The sequence below is a fragment of the Amphiura filiformis genome, chromosome 15, assembly GCF_039555335.1.
Source record: "Amphiura filiformis chromosome 15, Afil_fr2py, whole genome shotgun sequence".
In the NCBI taxonomy this organism is placed as follows: domain Eukaryota; kingdom Metazoa; phylum Echinodermata; class Ophiuroidea; order Amphilepidida; family Amphiuridae; genus Amphiura; species Amphiura filiformis.
In genome coordinates this window covers 44402323-44424713 of record NC_092642.1, presented here as the reverse complement: position 1 = coordinate 44424713, position 22391 = coordinate 44402323, and the positions used below count along the sequence as shown (strand labels likewise).

The window sequence follows — 22391 nt, the reverse complement described above, 5'->3', positions numbered from 1 at the left end:
ACCCCACTATTCTTTTGCACAATGTTATTAACCATCCTTTTTTTAAAATCATCATAGGGAGTACATCTGGTTGACCTGGCAAACAGAATGGCAGCAGAGGGTAAATTGGCGTCATCATGGGATGCAAGTCCAAAGCGAGTGAGATCACGCTATGATAACCTAGCGATAACAACTGCAGATCCAGAAGGAGAAGAAGCCAAGGAATATGCAGCTTTCCTCAGGTATATTTGGCTATTTCAGTTGAAATCCATATACCCCCTAGAGATGGAAGATATGACCTTAATTTTCCACACAGGGACTCTCAGGGAGTGTGAATTTCGAATGGAGTCACCCATTCAGAATATAATTCTGAACCCGGGTATTCTGAACTCAGGAAGACATTCTAGTTCATGAAAGGTTTCTGAATCTATTTCTGGATTTACAAATAGTACTGCAAACTGCGCAGAATGGCCGGGTCAAATAATCATCTCAAAAACTTTTTGCTCAGAAATTTGACTTTTAAAAACTCCAGTCTTGTGCGTAAAATTTGTTTTGCTTGAGAACTTGCTATTGGAGTTCACTGCAAAGCTTTTAGTTTTCAAGATAAGTTAGTCTAGAGTAAATATTAGATTAGATCTTAAGAACTTTTTACAGGACTGACAAACAAGTCTACATTGCTTTTGGTCGATACAGAAGTAGTTCTGCACTTTTCTATTGGACTGGGTGGCTGAAAATAAACATTTAGATTGTTTATATGTGGCCGTTTTAAAATGATTGAAAGTGCTCTTCGTTGAAATGAAGGGATCTAAAATGAGCGTTTATTGTGTTTCGACAGTATTTTTGTGGGACATGAGAGCACCTCGGACCTATCGAATTGCATTCTGAATCTGAAGCATGTCTTTCTGATATCAAATAATTTTCATTTTTGAAAATCACAATATAATGGCTCAAAATAAGCTAAGGTGTCATAAAAGTGTAACACACAATTATTTTTCCAGCTCTTTTCTTTTGGTCTCCAACCAGGTTTAAATTATAGTATGCACATATATCGTTCATAATACACTAAAAGAAAGATAAGTTATAGATAAGTTATAGACACAATTTTGATGATTTTCTGCAATCAAATAAAAATTTATAAAGTATTACATAAGGTATTTTGTGGTTATTTAGGTGTAGGACCTACAGCAACTGATTGTGGAAAAAATGTGTCCAAATATTACAATAAGGAGGATAAATTGTTATAAATAAAATATGTGTGTCTGTCAAGCCATAACATACGCAAGATGTCTGTCAAATGTAACATACAGAATAATAATTTGGCAAAAACAGTAGTTCAAGATGGGAAATTGAATAAAGATCACATGCAGTTTATAAATCGCATGTTTTAAAACACTTTTATAAACTCTAAACTATCATCATAATGTGAACATCAAGTGATTTTTAATTTTTTAAACGTATTATGTATGTTACTTTTGACAGACACATACAAATCTAGCGTATGTTACTTATGCACAAATGTTTGACAGACAACACTTAACAATGGATTGTGTCATCAAAAAAGCTTCTCCTCACAAAGTGATAGTGCCACAAAGCTAGGTGGAGCTAAATGCTATGTCATGTAGCATAATTAGCTGTATCACCCTAGTTTAGCAGGAATTACAGCACCGTCTTGCGTATGTTACTATTTGACAGACATTTCAAGAAAAATTTTGAAATTGTTATATGTTCAAAAAAGATGGGAGCCACTTACAAATTGATTATAATATGGAGAAATGAAGTTATTTACAATAGATTTACCCTTTAGTTTATGCTTCAAGTCTTTGTTTATAAAAAACCGAGGGACTTCAAAATCAATCAAAAGTTTGACAGACAATAGTAACATACATAAAGGCAAACTTTTAAATCCTTTTTTGATCTGTTAACTTATAATTCATAATGCCTCTTTCTGTTTTTTTGATTGGTTTACTGCACCATTTTGGGAAACAGGTCACATGAATTTCTATAAGGATCCATAAAAAAATTAAAAGCTGTTGAAAAAAGGCGTCTCTTGGCATGTTACAAATAAAAGTGTAAAAATAGGCATTTTTACAGCCATTTTTTTTTTTTTTTTTTTTTTATTATTTAGAGTGAAAGGATTTTACTTAAATTGTGTATGCTATGTCTTTATACTACCTAAACTTGCCACTAAACTAGCAAATATTCCATTTCTATAATTATTATTTTAAAAAAAAGATGTCAAAATATATGGCTATAATATGACACCTTAGCATATTTTATGACAAATTATAAAAATTTGATATTTTTCAAATTTTTATATATAACACTCCTCAAAGTAAATTATATAAATCTAATGATATATTCTTAAAGTGTATGTAGCAGGGAGGAAAAGCCGACGGTCAATTGAAAATTTTGACCTTTCATATTGAAGATATGGATTTTTTCCCAAAAGACCTAATTTTTTTTGGTGTTTTGGGAAAAAAATCCATATCTTCAATAACGAAAAGGTCAAAATTTTCAATTGATCGTCGGCTTTTCATCCCACCTACATACACTTTAAGTATAAATCATCAGATTCATAAAGTTTACTTCGAGTACTGTTAAATCTCAAAAATATCAATTTTTAATCATTTGCCATAAAATGTGTATTACATTGCGAATTTCAAAAAAATCAAAATTATTTGATATCAGAATGACATTCTTCAGTATTCAGAATGCAATTCAATATGTCTGATGTGCTCTGATGTCCCAAAATAAATACTGTCCAAACGTTCATACCCCAGCCCTTAATCTTTGGAAATTCTGCATCATAGCTGCTGCGAAGCTCCCAACCAAACTCTCTGTGTTTCCTCTTAATCCCCCTTTGACATCAAAGTTTAATAAACAGCACACAAAAACAAAGTCCACACGTGTTTGTAGGGTCATAACTCTTAAAACATGATATAAATAAGAAATTTATATGAGCATCGTAAAGATTTGTGTAAACTTGATATTGGTATTATGGTATATCACTTGTGTAAAAAGAATTCCAACTTGTGCAGATTAAATTGTAAAAATTAGTGCAATTTGAAAGTTGCCAATTCAATTGGAATCGTTCTGTGTATAAAAGACCTTACATTAAGGGGGTACTACACCCCTCGATAAATTTGTGTCTATTTTTTCATTTTTCTCAAAAACTAATAACACAGTGATAACAAAAGTTACATATATTATAGGGGCAAGGAATCCAATTACTACACTGGAATTTCAGTGACCCAAGACAAGCGGTTCGTTATTTATGATAAGAAAAGAGGTACCGCTAGAATGTACCACATTTCCTATCATGTATACTGAACCGCTTGTCTTGAGTCACTGAAATTTCAGTGTAGTAATTGGATTCCTTGCCCTAATAATATACATAACTTTTGTTACCAGTGTGTTATTATTTTTTGAGAAAAATGCAAAAATAGTCATGAATTTACCACAGGGGTGTAGTACCCCCTTAATTGCACTAAGTACTTGCCTCCAAAACTCTATTTGTCATTTGCCATTACATTTTGAAAAAACAACAACATTTTATATTATATACATGTATAATATTGAAATGTTGACTTTCCATTTCATTTGTTGATACAGAGAAAAGGGCAGAAAGTGTGGTCCAGATGGCTACCTTGATTCCAATAAATACACACACACATTCCAAGTCCAGGGCAAAGTGCTGGATTCAAAGAACAAAAAACCAAAGAAACCAGATGGCGAGGAGTCGCCACGTGGAGGGCGAAGGAGCGTCCTGGGAAAATACAAAGATGGTGCTAAGAATACAAACAATGTGGTGGGACTTTTTGCTAATATAGAGAAAGACAGCCAAAATTTTGACCGCCAAATGAAGAATATTGAGGTAAGTTATTTCAAACATTTTTGCATGACAAATCCATTAAGGGATTTGGAATGAACGTTTTGAGCATTTCGACAGTATTTTTTGTGGGACATGAGAGCACATCAGACATATTGAATTACATTCTGAATACGAAGAATGTCTTTCTGATATCAAATAATTTTCATTTTTTGAAATACACGATATACATGTAATACAAATTTTATGACAAATTATTAAAATTTGATATTTTTCACATTTTCGATATATAACAGTCCTCGAAGTAAATTTTATAAATCTAATGATGTATTCTTAAAGTGTATGTAGCTGGGATGAAAAGCCGACAATCAATTGAAAATTTTGACCTTTCATATTGAAGATATGGATTTTTTAACCAAAAAGACCTAATTTTTTTGGTGTTTTGGGAAAAAAAATCCATATCTTCAATACAAAAGGTCAAAATTTTCAATTAATCATCGGCTTTTCATCCCACCTACATACACTTTAAGTATAAATCATCAGAATTATAAAGTTTACTTCAAGTACTGTTAAATATCAAAAATATCAATTTTTAATCATTTGCCATAAAATGTGTATTACATTGTAATTTCAAAAATTCAAAATTTTTTGATATCAGAAGGACATTCTTCGTATTCAGAATGCAACTCGATATGTCTGATGTGCTCTACTGTCCCACAATAAATACTGTCCAAACGTTCATACCCCATCCCTTAAGGGGGTACTACACCCCTTGATAAATTTGTGACTATTTTTGCATTTTTTTCAAAAATAATAACAAAATTATATATATTATAGGGGCAAGGAATCCAGTTACTACACTGGAATTTCAGTGACTCAAGACAAGCGATGCACGTTATTTATGATACTGAAAAGAGGTACCACTATAGAATGTACCTCATTTCTTAACATGTAACTCATGAAAATATGCTTTCTATTAATGAGAAAATGGCAAAATGTTGACGATTCCAATTGAGAAAATTGTGTTTAAACTATGTGTGATTCAGGATTTGTCCTCTCCTTCTCTGTACAAAAGTACCTGGTAAAGGAAACTTGTTTTCTGTGGAAGAATATATGTGAAATAAGATGTAGTTCAGTAGATAAGTATCAGCATTTTCACCAAAAAATTCTACAGCAAATATATAAGCCTAAGCAGTGAACCGCCCTTAGATTATGAAATGAAGCATAAACAAGTTATAATGAGCCATTTTTAGCTGGAGAGTGGTTCTTTCCCAAAGGCAGTGAAACCCACACATTTTTTTTATAAATACCTATATGCCACGCTGACAGTCCCAGCTTTTGTAATGAAGCACAAGTTAATCAATGAGCCAATTTAAAACATCATTAATTATTAAATATTTTGATGAATCCAAAACATAATAATGATCGAATTGGATGCTTTACACCCAATATTTATTGGTCTTGCTATGAGTTTTAAAAATATTGGGCTCTCGCCCAATATTTTTAAAACTCATGGCTCCACTGACAAATAAAATGGTGCAATTTTATATCAACATTGTAAGACTTCTGTAAAAAGTAGATTTTATTTTGTTTTCACAAAATATTAGTTTTCAATATTGCTCCCTTGTAATTTCTCCCAGTGCCTAGATTATGAATCAGTGGAACGACAAGGGGGCAGCCCCCCCCATGCTGTCATTGTGGCATTTTTGGCCTTAATTAATCCATTTTCGACCATTTCCGTAAATTTCCCCTCTTTGAAAGTCGCCTTCCCCTTTGTCCCCCACTTATGAAAAAGTCAATAGAAGAAGAAAAAAGAATTCTTAATTGGAATATTGACTTTTTAAGACCAAGTGAGAGCAACCCATCAGAAGAGTTTGATTTTAAGCTTGTGATTCAGAGAATGCAAATTTGCAACTTTCCTGTTATTTTGTGCGAACTGGTCTTTTATTGCTTTTTATTTTAATTAAGAGAATGTTTCATGTCCAATGGCAATTACCCACACCTTCCTTGACCTATGCCGTTCACTCCAACTGGGGGTTAAGTGGTGGCATCCGCATCACAATGTCCCGCCAAACTGTTCTGTCATCTGCTGTACGGCTGGCATTTACTATGGAGTTTAGGTTGGTTCTTTTGCAGTCAGCTAGCAGACAGTCTCTCCACCTCTTTGGCTCCCTGGATGTGACATTCAAAGGCCATCTTTGGAAGGCGTGAGGGAGGCATTTTCTGGACGTGGCCAAAATAATGCAGTCTCTTGCGGGTTATTCTGTCCAAGATGGAAAATTCAACACCCAGGGTTTTGCGGATGATGGTGTTTCGGATCCTGTCTCTCTGTGTTACTCCCATTATCTTCCTAAGGCATATCACCCACACCATTTTAATATAAATCTCAATGCCATTACTCTCAAAATGCTTACACACAGAATGGGCTATTCCATGTAAAATCAACACTACCCATGTGGAAGATTTTGGAGATATCTTCCACTAGGGGGAGTATGAATTTCAAATGGAATTAGCACATTAGGCGCTTCTATTTGAATTCCATACACCCTCTGAGAGAAGATTCAACCTGAATCTTCCACAGAGAGAGGGTGAATTTCAAAAAGAGCTGGTTAGTGTGCTAGCTGTGGAAGGTATTTCCACTATAGTGTGAATATTAAATGGAACGGCCCAATTAGTCATAAGGCTGAAGGTAAAAATACTTGTTTGCATTCCACTGATTACTAATTAATTTTAATAAGTACTGTTTTCTTCTCCAGGATCACATGTGGCAGCATAAACAAGAAGAAAGAGAGCTGAAGAGAGCGGAAGGTGATATTGTCAAAAGCCAACATGAATTGAAGAGGACAATGAGAGATTATGAATTAGGTACAATTTCTGCACATTTTCTAGAATTTTTTGCACAATTTTTTTGCCGGCAAAAACCTATTTTTGACAGTTTTACCTGGGAAAAATGGCAAAACTCATATATAGTCTGTCAAATATTAGAAAGTAACACAGACTCATAACAGTAACACACAACTTAAAATGAGTCAACATATTGTTTTTTTCTCATCAAGTCCTTAAAATGAAAATGTTTTGAATGTGATATGACACACACTAGTGCACACTGAAAATGCACAACTTAAATTTCTTAATATGTTACCGTACTTATAATTGTAAAATCTGGCCTTATTACACTCAGGAAATTATTTATGATACTTAGCGATTTGTTTTGAGATGAAAAAAGTGAAACAATTTTCACTTTTTAGTTGTTGCCATTTTGCTGCTAAGAATTTGTTTTTTGCCAAGTGGAAAACACTATGGGGTTTTTCCCAACCTGCAGTAAACCCTGTAACAATGTAATATTTTTTGTTAATGATCTTTGTTTTTCAATCAAAACCTGATTTTGAGTTGAAGAGTAAGTCTTGCAATATGAGTAGGGGATGATTTGAAGTGACTTCCACTTGAGATGAGTCTGGTATTTATTCCTTACTATTGTGGAAAAAGAGACACGCATAGCAGCCGACAAGTACATCCTTTTGATATGGATCTACATAATGTATTATTTTACAGCTATTAACAGAAAGAAGCAAGCTGAGGCCAAGAAGCTTCTACAAAATAAACAGAAGGAATTCCTTATCACAAGAGACCATATACATGAGAAGGAAAAAGTAAGCTAATAACCCGGGGGCACTCAAGTATGATAGTGTACGATGCATGTGACCAAATTTTCTTCAAATACCCCTAAACGAAGTTTTACCCTACCAGCAAATTTAGGCCCTTAATAAGGAAATTTAATATAAAATTTACCCCCAAATGAGTTTTTTGGCTAGTAAAAATGAAAAAATGTACCCTTTTTGGACTCGTAATTTACCAACAATTTGAAAAGGTACCCTAAACAAGTTGTTCAGCTTCAGAGAACTACCCTTATTCTTGAAATCAGTGTTTTTTAGACCCTAAATGCGTCACCCGCGTAACTTGCCTTGCCTAAAAAAACACCCCCTTTTCCTTGTTTTTTTGGTCACGCATGCGTACAGACCATTTATGTGAGTGATCCCCGGGCTAATAACTAACTGTGATGAACAATTAGATACAACATAGAGAGAGAAGGGAGAGAGAGAGATTTGTGAGGTTGTGATTTTTATACCCGTCTAAAGGCAGAAAATGGTGGGAAGGATAACAAAGACCGTAACCAAGCTAATCCTGGGAGTGCAGGGGTGGCACATGTATTCAAAATTGTATATTACTGTACACATAAAATGAGTAAAAAGATCTTTTTCATGGCCAGGCGTGATATATGCATCAAAAGCAGCAACAATTGGAAAAAAAGGTACCTTAATCACACACTGGTACTGGAGATGTATTTATTACATGTGAAAGCCACATCTTTTAGGTAGCATTTGCATAAAACCAGAACTCATTTGACAAAATTTACAGTTTTTAAAGATATGATTGGATATAAAAATGGTTGCAGGATCAATGTTGAAATTTTCTGCTGACTTATAGTCGCACTGTACTGGTGATTTACACACATACAATGCATCATGTGTTTGAAGCTTTTTTGTGCATACATCACGTGGCTCAGTTTGTCTCATTTTTCTCAAAAATCAAACTCTTTTGGTAAAAGGTGAGACACGTATCTTAAGCAAAATTTCCGAGAATTTAAAAAATGACATTATTTATTTCGCTTTACGGTGCTCGAGTTACAGGGAAAATTCTAACAGACCTATCAGAATTTTTAAATTCTTTGATATTTTCCAAGAATTTCTAAGCCATCTTTGAAATTCTCAGAAAATTTTCTATATGATACAAAATCAGTTTCTACTGAAATGTTTTGATCTTTTATATAAAAATAACAAATGTTTTTAAATTCTTTGATATTTTCTAAGAATTTCTAAAATGGCTTTTAAAAAAGCCATCTTTGAAATTCTCAGAAAATTTTCTCTATGATACAAATATCAGCTTCTACTGAAATGTTTTGATCTTTTATAAAAAATAACAAATGTTTTTAAATTCTTTGATATTTTCTAAGAATTTCTAAAATGGCTTTTAAAAAAGCCATCTTTGAAATTCTCATGATACAAATATCAGCTTATACTGAAATGTTTTGATCTTTTATAAAAATGACAAATGTTTTGATCTTTGATAAAAATGGCAGTATATTGGTTCACAAATTGTCACACATAACCTGCACCTACATGAAAATTGTAAAATTGGATCTGCAACCATTTTTACATTCGAGAGCGTATAATGTTAATAAACGATTCTATGAAATGAAATCCTATGCAAACACTGACTGACTATTTAGAACAAATTGTAAGATTTCATTTCATTGGGGGGGGGCCTTCTTTTTTGGGACACCCTCTATGTTAACTTAAACCATCGAGATAATTTTATCTCGATGCTTAAACAGAATCTAACCTGAGAGAATTGCATCATATAATCATTTTGAATGTGCGCATTATCTTATATTTTGTTTTCAGCTTACTAAAGAACGAATTGAGAAAGTAATAAGCAAAGAACAGCAAGCCAAAGATGAAGATAGGAAACTATTTTTGTCAGTGTAAGTAGACAAGACTATGGAAACAGGCTGATGGAAGATGGAATAAGGGATCGGTCACCCACATTTGTGGGACCTGAGACCACATCAGACACACCAAATTGCATTCTGAATAGGAGGATAAATGTCCTTCATCAGATATCAAATAAATTTTATTTTTTGATATAATCATGATATAATACAAAAGTTTCCCAAAAGACCTATATCGCGAATTTAAAAAAAAAGTAAATTATTTGATATCTGAAGGGCATTTATCCTCATATTCAGAATGTAGTTTGGTGTGTTTGATGTGCTCTCAGGTCCCACAAAAATACTGAGCGAAGGTGCTTTTGGATTAAAATTTTAAAGAGGGATACATATCAGGAATTTAATTAAACTAAAAAGAGCAGTGGTTTCAGAAAAGATGAAAAACATCATATTCCATTGAGTTATAGGATCAAGCTTAAGGTTTAACTCCATGGTCACTACCGGCCAAATTAATTGTCAGCCTCTAAGAACTATTTTGATTGGTTACAAAGAAGGTTATATCAAGTATTGAGCCAATCACAGATATGGTAAGAATAGTCAGAGCTATTCAGTACCAGTAGGTGCTGAAGGAGATTAAGCTTAACATTGCCTAGTGATCTAAAAGCTCTGTTTATAGTTACTTTTAAGTAATAATAATAATAATAATAATAATAATTTATTCTTATATAGCGCATTACATCAAAGACCACAAGGCGCTTTACAATTAAAACATGTGTACGTAAAAACAAAATACCCAATAAAATATAAATATACATCATTAAGAAATAAGAAACAAATGAAATAGGCTCACGATGAACATTGCACGAAAAGGTATTGCACGGAAAAAATATATGCAAAATGAGCAAAGAAACAACTAAGTGAAATGTTCAAAGTGACGGCATAAGCAATAAAGCAAAATAAGTTTAACCAGACAACAATTTTGAATAAACAACAGTAATATATTGCAAACAAATATCAAACAGAAGATGAAATTAGAATCATAAAACATAAGTTTTTAAAAAGCCAAGCTGTACACTACATAGATAACATGTGAGTAGAAAACGAAAATGAAGTATACAGCGAAGCAATAAAACACATGATCAATTCAATGTAATATCAAAAATGGCAAAACACAGTATCAAATTGAATATGAAAAAATTCTAAACAAATAAGGATACTTTTAACGCAAACAAATACCAAAGTGGCGAAGCAAACATTTTTTCACCAGGTATAATACTCAAATGAAAAGAGCAATCACGAGAACAACCAAGAAAAATAACTTGAGTTATACGAGGTGTATAGGCAAAATATTATGCGAAACATATTGCACACTTTTATAAACATAATTAATAACCAAAATTGCACAATTATAATAATACAATAATATTGTATTAAAAGCGATTATATCTTGTAATTAACCAATTAGAGGGTATACAGCGAAGCAATAAAACACATGATCAATTCAATGTAATATCAAAAATGGCAAAACACAGTATCAAATTGAATATGAAAAAATTCTAAACAAATAAGGATACTTTTAACGCAAACAAATACCAAAGTGGCGAAGCAAACATTTTTTCACCAGGTATAATACTCAAATGAAAAGAGCAATCACGAGAACAACCAAGAAAAATAACTTGAGTTATACGAGGTGTATAGGCAAAATATTATGCTGAAACATATTGCACACTTTTATAAACATAATTAATAACCAAAATTGCACAATTATAATAATACAATAATATTGTATTAAAAGGGATTATATCTTGTAATTAACCAATTAGAGGGTCTGTAAGAATGGCAGTAGTGCTCATGGGATTAATACTTGAAATGTTAGTTTGAGATATTCCAAAATCTTAAGGGATCTAAAATGAGCGTTTATTGCGTTTCGACAGTATTTTTTGTGGGACATGAGAGCACCTCGGACCTATCGAATTGCATTCTGAATACTGAAGCATGTCTTTCTGATATCAAATAATTTTCATTTTTGAAAATCACAATTTAATACAAATTTTATGACAAATTATAAAAATTTGATATTTTTCAAATTTTTGATATATAACAGTCCTCAAAGTAAATTATATAAATCTAATGATATATTCTTAAAGTGTATGTAGCAGGGAGGAAAAGCTGACGGTCAATTGAAAATTTTGACCTTTCATATTGAAGATATGGATTTTTTCCCAAAAAGACCTAATTTTTTTTTTGGTGTTTTGGGATAAAAGTCTATATCTTTAATATGAAAGGTCAAAATTTTTAATTGATCGTCGGCTTTTCATCCCACCTACATACACTTTAAGTATAAATCATCAGATTTATAAAGTTTACTTCAAGTACTGTTAAATATCAAAAATATCAATTTTAATGATTTGCCATAAAATGTGTATTAAATTGCGTAATTTCAAAAAATCAAAATTATTTGATATCAGAATGACATTCTTCGTATTCAGAATGCAATTCGATATGTCTGATGTGCTCTAATGTCCCAAAATAAATACTGTCCAAACGTTCATACCCCACCCCTTAACTTTACAAACCTAACAAAATGTTTCTTTATTAACTTTTCAATTACAGCGGAGATTTGGAGAGAAAGTACCGTGCCAAAATGAGTGAAATTGAGTTGAGGCGAACAGAGGTGAATCGACTCAACGATGAGTATCTACAGAAGATGAAACTCAAAGAGGTGAGACGTACAAGCTGAATAAAGAATTGGCTGACATTGCATTGGCATTAAATATGGAGGCACAGAAACAGGTTGTCATCAAGTTGGATGCAAGAAAGTAAGTACAGTTAATTGTCAGTTCATAACTTTGAGGTTGCTTATCACAGTAACTGAAATGATTAGGTGTGGTTTTCATGTCACAAAAATTAACTACCTCTGTTTTTGGAAGGCACTAGAAAGTGCAGACGAACTATTGCTAGCCACAGTGATCAGAAAACCTGTAGTTATTGCTTGTTGACGCATCTCGAGAAGCACCCAGTTACCCAAATGTTGATCACTCTTCTGAGGGGATATGTGCATGGCATTTGGTTTCAGTTGTTTTTCTTTTTTATTGGGTGGAAAAATATAGGTAGACTTTGGAGCAACTGAGGAAAAGTTGTTAAATTTAGCCAAAAATTTAGACTTCTGGTATAATGATGGTCTAAATTTCTTACCAATTGGTATATTGATGGATCCACTTCCAAATTCTCAGTGGCACAGCCCCACCCAAACCAACTTAAGTACCCCACCCTGGTTTATCAAGGGTGTCTTAAACAGGCACTTTTAGTGTGACTCTGATTTTGCTGTCTGTAAAAGTTAGTGCACTGAATGGGAAGACCAAAAACAAGCTACGGTGTCTGATTTGGAGACTGAATTACTTGTAGTGTCCAGGATTATAATAAGATAAAAAAAGCTAATTAGACTCAACTCACTTGAAGAAGATAGGTAAGGGTGTTGGGTGAATGATTGGGGACATGTTTCTTCCCCATGTCTATGATGTTTAGGTAATTATTGATGAGATTTTACCCAAATATTATGTTTTGCTTTTATTTTGCAGGGGTAAAAAGGAAGAGTCCGTTGATAAAATTAAAACAGACATTGAACTGGAAACTGGTCTGCACCAAAATGTGACGTAAGTATTTTGGGCTATTCTAGTTGAAATGAATGAAATCCATACACCCCTATGGAAGACATGACCTTAATCTTCTCCCACAGAAGGAGTATGAATTTCAAACGAGGTTACCTGAATGGGTGACTACATTTGAACTTCACACTCCTTGTTTGGAAGATTATGGTCATGGTTTCTATAGGAGGTATATGGATTTCAACTGGAATAGCCCATTTTGTATATGAACCAGGTAACTACATATTGTGGTTGTAAAGCCCATTTTATTTCTGTGGGTGACTAAAAATAATACACTTACTGATTTTGGACAGAAAAATTATGCTTTTTACCGCGATTACAATTGAGGCATGGCATTCATTCTTTTCTCTTAAGGGAGTACTACACCCTGCCCAATTTTGGGCCTATTTTTGCATTTTTCTCAAAAATTATAACACACGCTGGTGACAAGTAAGATATGTATATTATTATAGGGGCAAGGACTCACGGTTGTTTGATGTGATCATTTATTAGTTTTGCAAACAAATCATCGTGTACAACCCAATGTTAGGCTTAGACAGCTTAATGCGGTATCATGCTAATGTATACAGATGCTTTTGAGTAATTTTCAACTTTAATTTCCCCTTATTTACAACATTATTCACGTTCACATCATATTTTAAAGGCTTTTTCGGATATAAAAGGTATCTATTTATGACCAGATTGGTGGCGCTATTTAGATACTGGAAATTACTCTTTTAGGCTTTAAATACAAATAATTATATTTATATTTTGATGAAATATGTTTATAAAATTTCTTTGTTGCTTGTTTCAACTATTCCACCTGTTTTAATGGCAGTATTGTTTATCTACCCCATGCAAATTAAGAAATATGATTTTTGATCAATAGCGCCACCTATAGTTTGCATTTACTTAATAATGAAGCCAATTCTATATACATCAAACAGCCGTGGACTACAACTACTGCACTGGAAATTTTATTTCAACACAGACAACAGTTGTGGAGTTACAGGCAAAAATGAGGGAAAACTAATATTTGATCAATAAATCAATAACTACTTGCCTAGAGTTGCTGAATTTTCAGTGCAGAAGTTGTAGTCCTTGCCCCTATAATATACATATCTTACTTGTCACGAATGCGCTATAATTTTTGAGAAAAATGCAGAAATGGGCACAAAATTGGCAAGGGGTGTAATACCCCCCTTAAATTTATACCAATTAATAAAATTGTAGCTGGTTATTTTTATGTTCAATTATGCCAACTCAGTTCATGTCATAGAATTTTAGCCAATCATATCACTTCTTTTCATTTTGGACTATTCCATTTGAAATCCATACACCCCTAGTGGAAGACATGGTCGTAATTAATTTCCACACGGAGTGTGAATTTCAAAAGGGGTTACCTGAATGGGTGACCCCAGTTGATATCTACACCCAGTGTGTGGGAGATTAAGGTCATGTCTTCCATAGGGGGTGTATGGATTTCAAATTTAATAGCCAGATGTTTTGTAAATTAGGCACATTGGATAAAATGTTCCGTTTAAAATCAAAATTATGATTAGAAATTCACTCTTTATCTCAAGGAAACTGCACCTTTGCTACAATTAATGAACACTTGGTACGCAAGCAGCTTTGTGGGCTGCAACAAATATGCTGCATCAAATGGGTGTACAGAGCAGCAGGAACATTGCATAACTTACCAATCACTTTCCTGCTATAACATTGATGTGTAGACTGCATCTTATGCTATGTACGCAATGGTTATGTTCCATGATGGCTACAAGTTATTTGACAGACCTGTAGCTATGTTATCAATGACACTAACATACATACCAAGAAACAAGAGATTCAAATCAATTAAACCTAGAATTTTAAACATTTTTCCTTTGCAGAAAGAATGTAGGTAAAGCCAATTTATTTGAGAATAGCAAGCGTCGCTTGAGTGTGGATCTCACTAACAACAAAAGTAACTTTGGAGAAAAGATCCGAGATGGTAAGACATATATTTGCAATGTATCTATAATATGAGACACAATCTGGTCCATGGGGGCTAAAAGCAGCAAATTTGAAATTGAATTAAAGGCATAAAACTGGAGTAAAATACTATAAAATACATGGACATCACGAAACTTCAGAACCAAGTATGCTAGACCTTTGGTGTTTTCAGTATATGACAGCCTAATCTTTGCACAAGGTAGTAATTATAGTAACTCAATTTTTAAAGAATGCCTCCTTGTACATAGCCACTTTCACCAAACATATGATAAACATTAAGCGATCAGATATGTTTACGAAATTGTTTGCAAAACGTTTGGCAAAAACGGCTGTGTAGAATACAGAAAATGGAGATATCAGACATAATTGCAAAATTAAGCTTATTTACAACTAAAATATTGGTAACTTACTGGTCAATAGTCTGACGGTTCATTTGTCCAAAAACCCAATATTGCTAGTCCTTACCCTAACCTTGGACTTCCCCTATACCTAGCCTTAACCTATAACTAAGCCCTAATCTTAACCCTAAACATAGCCCAAAGCCTAACCATTACTCTAATCCCAACACTTACCCCAACCCAATCCCTAACACATTCACTTTTTAGTATAACACACATATTCCAACTCTAAACTTCACCCTAACCTTAACCTATAAACTAAGCCCTAATCCTAAACCTAAACATAACCCCAACCCCAAACCTAACCATTACTCTAACCCTAACACTTACCCCAACCTTATCCCTAACACATTTTCTTTTTACTATAACACCAATATTATCATTGTACCTACAGAGGGTCGTGCTTTATTGGACACTCGTAATCAGTTGACTGACAATAGAATGACCCAAAAGCAGCTGCAGGATGTAGCCCTTAACACCAAGTTGGAATTTACTAGCAAGCAGATTGACCACAAATTACAGGTGAGCCCGGCTTAAAGCAATAATGTGTGATTTGCATAAAGAATAGATTCTTATTTAAATGTTTGTTTTCACTGATCACATTATCCCCTTTTATTTTGGAGCCAATCAAATGAGGTATAACGAAGAAAATTGCGATTCATTCCAATGCCTACAATGCGTGTACTACGCTCGCCGATCATATTACATGTAACTGCACGGAGCATCGCGCTCGACGTGTGTACATACAAGCTGACATCCACGGTACATGTTAGCAAGTACTCGATCTTTGAACTCTGAATAAAACTGGGTCGACCCGGTTTTTATACAAAAAGTTAAATTTTACTGTTATTAAAGTACTTCAGGCTTAGTCTTTTACGTGGTATTTTAGTATACCACTGGCCATTATAATTATGCAAAAAGTAGAAATCCAAGTAAAATTGAGGGCGTCGCTGTGAAGCAAATCACACATGGCTTTAAGTTTAGTTTGCTTTATTGAACTTGCCCTACCTTGACCTAAGGCGTTGGCACAGATGCTGGTGCACTCTGCCTTGCCATCTGATCCATGGTGATTCCATGCCATGCCACTCTGTCTTTGGGCAGCCTTCCTGCTGCTGCTGCTGATATGGAGGTGATGTTTCGAGCTAAGCAGTCTGTTTTAATAGTGTCCATCCACCTTGCAGGTCTTCCCATTTGCTGTACATGGCCAAAGAATTGGATCCTCTTTTGGGGTAATTTTGTCAGTGACTGTGTGCTTTATTGAACAACTTATTGTTATAAAGGCAATTATATCAAACTTTACAATTAAAGGACAAAGCGCTGTTGTTTAATGCAATGTAGTTTCAAAAAATTGTGGTTATATATGTTTTCGAAAACAATGAGACAACTGTTGGGATTTTCTTAGATTTGTCAAAAGCCTTTGACACTATCGACCATAGTATTTTATTACATAAACTGGAACATTATGGTTTTAGAGGAAACGTTTTAAAATGGTTTAAAGATTACTTACATAATAGAAAACAGTATGTGTATTACAATTCTTGTAAATCTGAATATAAAGATATAATATGTGGAGTACCTCAAGGCTCCATCCTAGGCCCATTATTGTTCATTTTGTATGTTAATGATATCATAAATACTTCCACCATTCTAAAATTTGTCTTGTTTGCCGATGATACTACTATAACTTATTCACATAAGGACATTGTGTCCAAATACGATCTTATCAACAATGAATTAAAAGAAGTTAATAATTGGTTTAAGGCTAATAAGCTATCAGTGAATGCAAGCAAGACTAACTATATGGTGCTTGGTACAAATCACAAAACATCACGCGTATTGTACAATGTTACTAATAATATTATATTAGATAATGTAATCCTGGAAAGGTTGAATAAGACCAAATTTCTTGGAGTGACAATTGATGAGAATCTAACTTGAAATTTCATATTACCAACATCTCAAAGAATATATCTAGAGGTGTTGGTGTAATAAACCAACTGAAACATTTTGTTCCCGAGTTTAATAATGTATTCACTATATTGTACTTTAATACTTCCTTACATAAACTACGGTATCTTGGCATGGGGAAATACTTGTCAAAAATATTTGGAAAAGATTTTCAAACTTAAAAAAAAAGCCCTTAGAATGATATCGAATAGTCACTTTTTAAGTCACTCAGCCCCTATTTTCAAGAATTACAATTTGCTTAATGTTTATGATAGTTATGATCTTGAACTAAGCACTTTCATGTACAAGTATAATACCAATCTGTTACCAAAGGCCTTCAATAGTTATTTCGTTGAGCAGAGGAATCACCTCAGGTATCACACAAGAAACGCTGAAGATTACAAGATCTGTCTTACAAAAACAGAGTTTGCTAACAAAACAATAAGAACCGCCGGGCCAAGAAAATGGCATTCGATCGACAGATGCGCCTAAAACGGCTACATCAGTCAAACTCTTTAGATCCCAAATTAAAACAAACCTTATGGAAATGTACACTTAATACCTCTTAGTTTTGATTTACTTATTTTTATTTTTTCTCCCTTTTAAAACAAAAAATCGATTAAAATTAACTGATCTCTTAGCATTTATACTATATTCACAAAATGTCAGCTTTCTTTTGCGATATACATGAGCATATGTTATGAAATCCTAATTTGTCTTAAACTTATATTCTGCATGTTCTTTATTCATCATTTTTTCCTGCTTAGTTCGTTTCTACATGAATGTATGGAAGAGGGTGGGGGTGTTTGTATGTATGTAATTGTATTTTATTAGACAAATTAAGAAACTTAGGCTAAGGTTAAGGGGTGCTTGTTCAGGCCTTTTTGGCCTTCTGAGCATCTCCTCATTCAAATGTGTTGTTTTGCTGTTATTGTATTGTTGTATTTTGAATGAAATAAAGATTGATTGATTGATTGATTGATTTGACTAATTCTGTGTTCTTTTTGTCATAACAGACAACTGGAATACGTAAAGAAAAGCAGCTGCAACACCTCACGGTGCAAAGAAAGAAACGACATGAAGAGAGAGACCAGAAATGGGAGGAAACCTTTGCAAAGAGACAATACGAGGCACAGAGACGAGAAAATGAGGACTCAATGAAACATGCAGTGGTGAGAGTTGACTTCATCCCAATTCACTTCCAAAAGGAGAGCAACATGCCCCAGTGTTTAAGGTCCTTGTCTGTAGACTCTGTTGCAGGAGGTTCCTGGTTCGATCTGCATGGGGGGGATTCATATTCAATTAACGGCTTTCTTTATTGAATTGTGGGGTAGATGCAGTACATGACAAAGATCTCACAGCCAGTTCTGACCCCAACATATTCCTTGGGCATCATGGCAGAGCAACATTTTAACACTGAATGTTCTACCCAGGCTGTATACGATGTTTAAAAAAATAGAAATAAAAATCCCAAACTATAGGCATTTTTTTCAAGCTACCATTGATCAATCGATATTGTGTTCAACATTTGAGCCCTTCTCACCTGAATGCAAAAGATTGCGCTAGTGCATGAACATTGCGAGTGTTCCTGTTTCTTTTGTATTTTGTACGATCTAAACAAGCTGAAAAATACAGTTCAGGTTGAAACAATTGTTTTGTGGAAGCTTGAGGTTAAAAGACTATAGGTGCTGTAGTTGTAGAGTTACTTTTTGTCACTATCGATCCATGTTGCACTAGATAGTAAATCAGTACAGAAAATTGAAATGGAAGATTATTGCACTGTGGGAGGTGTAAGATATCTTAACTGCAGACAGACATTCATAGCATATAGGAAATAGAATGGCAGTAAAATTATGAGACTTCAGCAGAATTGAACAAGATTAATGAATACACTCCGGATATTTTCTCTCCACAGAAAACTGTCGCAAAACTAGAAGAAATAGAACATGACTTATCCAACAAAGTGAGGGGAGCAGAGTACGCACGTAAACAGAAAGAACAGTCTTGTAGACGGATGAGTCAACAACTTGCAGAGATGAAACGAAAGAACCAGCAAAAAATGAAACAGATTATGCTGGATTGTTTACAAGGGGAACGTGATCTGGAACAAAAAATATTGAGAGAACAGGCTGATTTATACAAGGTGTGTATACTGTAAAATTTGATATCTTTTACGCTTAACACAACTACAGCCAAAATATGCACAATGCAAATATGCCCACTTACTTTTAGGTCTGCAAGAAAACTCAAAAATCGCACATTTTAAAAAGAGAATAAAAGTGGTAATTTTTGCCCATGTAATTTTCAAGCTTTACCAATTTTGAACTACTGTGCTTTTTTAAATTTTGTGATATTAGAACATGTTTTTTAATTTCACGGTAGCTGCATTGGTATCAGAAAGCACAAAAAGCATGCACATTTTTAGCATTTTAGCTTATTGTTTTCAGTGTTTTTCAGCCTATTTCTGAATCAAATTCACAGAAAATGGTAAAAAAAACTTGGGTTTTCAGTGTTTTTTTAAGACCATTTTTCATGCCTGCTGATTTTGGTGATTGTATTTCACCAAATAACTAACAAAAAATAACATATAACATTCTTAAAAATGGGATTTTTGTGGGTTTTTTACTGTACCAAAAATTGACACGTTAATTATGCACAGCTCTCACCAATCACGCATGTTGTTAGATAACGCATATGTATTAACTGTTGATCATCAATACAAAACTTGCCGATTTCAAGATAAAGAAATTATGAACACAATTCAACAAATATAAAAACAGTAATGCCATCTAACTGTTTGACATGTAACATTTTTTATTTCTCTTCTCTTTACAGCAACATGTTAACAGAGAGGAGAGTTATATAACATTACAACATCACAGAGTCAAGATGCGTGGAGACCAGCATTTACTAAGTGAAACTACTAGGGTAAGAAAAACTATTAAAATGACTATAAATCTATTAATGAGTTTCTTTTTACTATCTTAGTTTTAAAATTTGATGCATAGATCATGGGTTATTGTCTCGTAATAAAAGGGGGGGGGGGAGGGTAATGACTTTTTGGGATGTGTTAAAGGTTAATGACTGCACATCAGTTGTTTTGAGGTTATTGTGAAATATCTAAACATTGTGCTTGGTCCAAACACAATGTTTAGATATTTCACAATACCCAAAAAATAACTGATGCAAAGTCATTAACCTCATTCATAACCGTCACTTTTCTTCACTTTTTAAATTCAATTTTCGTCACATTTTCTTCTTTTAAATTTGAAACAGAACACAATTTTAACTGTATCTTTCATTTTCCCTGTCATGCCTATGAAGGGAATACTGCTAGCAACCAATCACACTAGCTCGCAATCACGCGATATCCAAATACGGCAGCCAGCGTCTATGTAAATTATTCAAATGCATAACATGTCACCCGACAAGGTCATTGTAAAGTGTATTTTTAGCTACGTCACGAGACGCGGTCATTATACTATTTCATTTACCTGCATTTGCGTCCGCGTATTTAAAAATTATTATCTGTGATTGGATTAAATACATCGCGTATATTAATGAGGTTATGAATTTAGTTTGGTGCTTACAAGTATGAATAATATAGTGATGCAGAGTCTTTACCCAATTATCCCAATTAATCTGTATTCTTTGTCTTTCTCATTACAATATTTTGTTTAGGAACATGAAAGGCTACTCAGGATAGGAGACAAAACTGATCTAATGCTCAACAGTTTCCCATGATGCCTTTCTTAGTGTCTTTCTTACTTGGTAGATAACTACAAGCCGGGATATGCAATTCAGGTGATGCAAGTCAACCATGGTGTCGTTGGGGAATATGGTCACAGCATGGGATGTTCTTGTTGATATCCATACATCCAGGGTCTTAGCTAGAAATTGAGGGTTGCCCGTCATTTGAATAAAATTGCCTGTCCTAATTTGACCTTTAAAACATTTACCAGACATCTATAGCCCATTGGGGGTTCAAAAAGTTCAAATATGTGCTTATATGGCCTTGTTATACAAATTGGGTCTGCTAAAAAGGTCAATTAGCTTCTCAAAACATACAATTTATAATATAGCATCTGTCAAAGGCATTAATTTTGCCCGTCCCAGGAGCAATCTCCCCGTCTAAAATGACGGCCAGACGGGTAGCTAGCTAAGACCCTGCATACATCCCTTGTGGAAGATGTGTCCTTATTCACAGGGGGTGTAGATTTCAAATGGAGTTGCCTAGCTTCAGGTAATGGTAAAGTCAGTTTATTGGTGAGTCAGTGGCAAGATTTGGAATTCTGCCCCCCTTGGACATTTGCCATTGAAGTCTTACATGTAAACTATATATAATATGCAAACATTAAATGAATATGTGAAGGGTTTTTACCATCCAAACTTTAACAGAATATGCAAATATTTGTACCTTACCTTAACTAATTTAATGGAATATGCAATTAATTTGTACCTTGAACTTTAATTAGTACTACCAAACTTTGATGTAATATGCAAATGATTTTTACACCCCAATAATGCAAAAAAAAAAAAAAAAAAACCCCCAAACTACTAGAATATGCAAATACTGTTTACCAGTCAAACTTTAATAGATTATGCAAATGAAAAAAACCACACAAACTTTAATGGAATATGCAAATGATTTTTACCAGCCGAACTTCAATAGATTATGCAAATGAGTTTACCACCCAAACTTTAATGGAATATGCAAATGACTTTTACCAGCCGAACTTCAATAGATTATGCAAATGAGTTTACCACCCAAACTTTAATGGAATATGCAAAATATTTTTACCAGCCGAACTTCAATAGATTATGCAAATGAGTTTACCACCCAAACTTTACTGAACTATGCAATTACTGTGAACTGTCAAAAGTTTAGTGAAATATGCAAATGTTTTTTACCACCAAAACTTAATATGGAATATGCAATTGGTTTTTACCATACAAAGTTTAATAGAATATGCAAATGATATTTACCACCCAAACTTTACTGGAATATGCAAATGATATTTATACCACCCAAACTTTACTGGAATATGCAAATGATGTTTACCACCCAAACTTTAATGGTATATGCAGTTTGG

The 22391-nt window shown here is 33.7% G+C and overlaps 1 protein-coding gene across 1 annotated transcript; it reads left to right on the top strand.

The window, feature by feature from the left end:
- The first annotated feature begins 47 nt into the window (after positions 1 to 47).
- Positions 48 to 21474, top strand: LOC140171700 (uncharacterized). Its single transcript, XM_072194996.1, is given in 14 exon segments — positions 48 to 221; positions 3592 to 3853; positions 6565 to 6673; positions 7361 to 7458; positions 9271 to 9350; positions 11928 to 12034; positions 12037 to 12133; positions 12893 to 12967; positions 14851 to 14951; positions 15746 to 15873; positions 18315 to 18470; positions 19214 to 19441; positions 20134 to 20226; positions 20980 to 21474. Coding segments are annotated over 14 exon segments (1731 nt in total). The 5' UTR covers positions 48 to 87; the 3' UTR covers positions 21043 to 21474.
- The last annotated feature ends 917 nt before the right edge of the window (positions 21475 to 22391 follow it).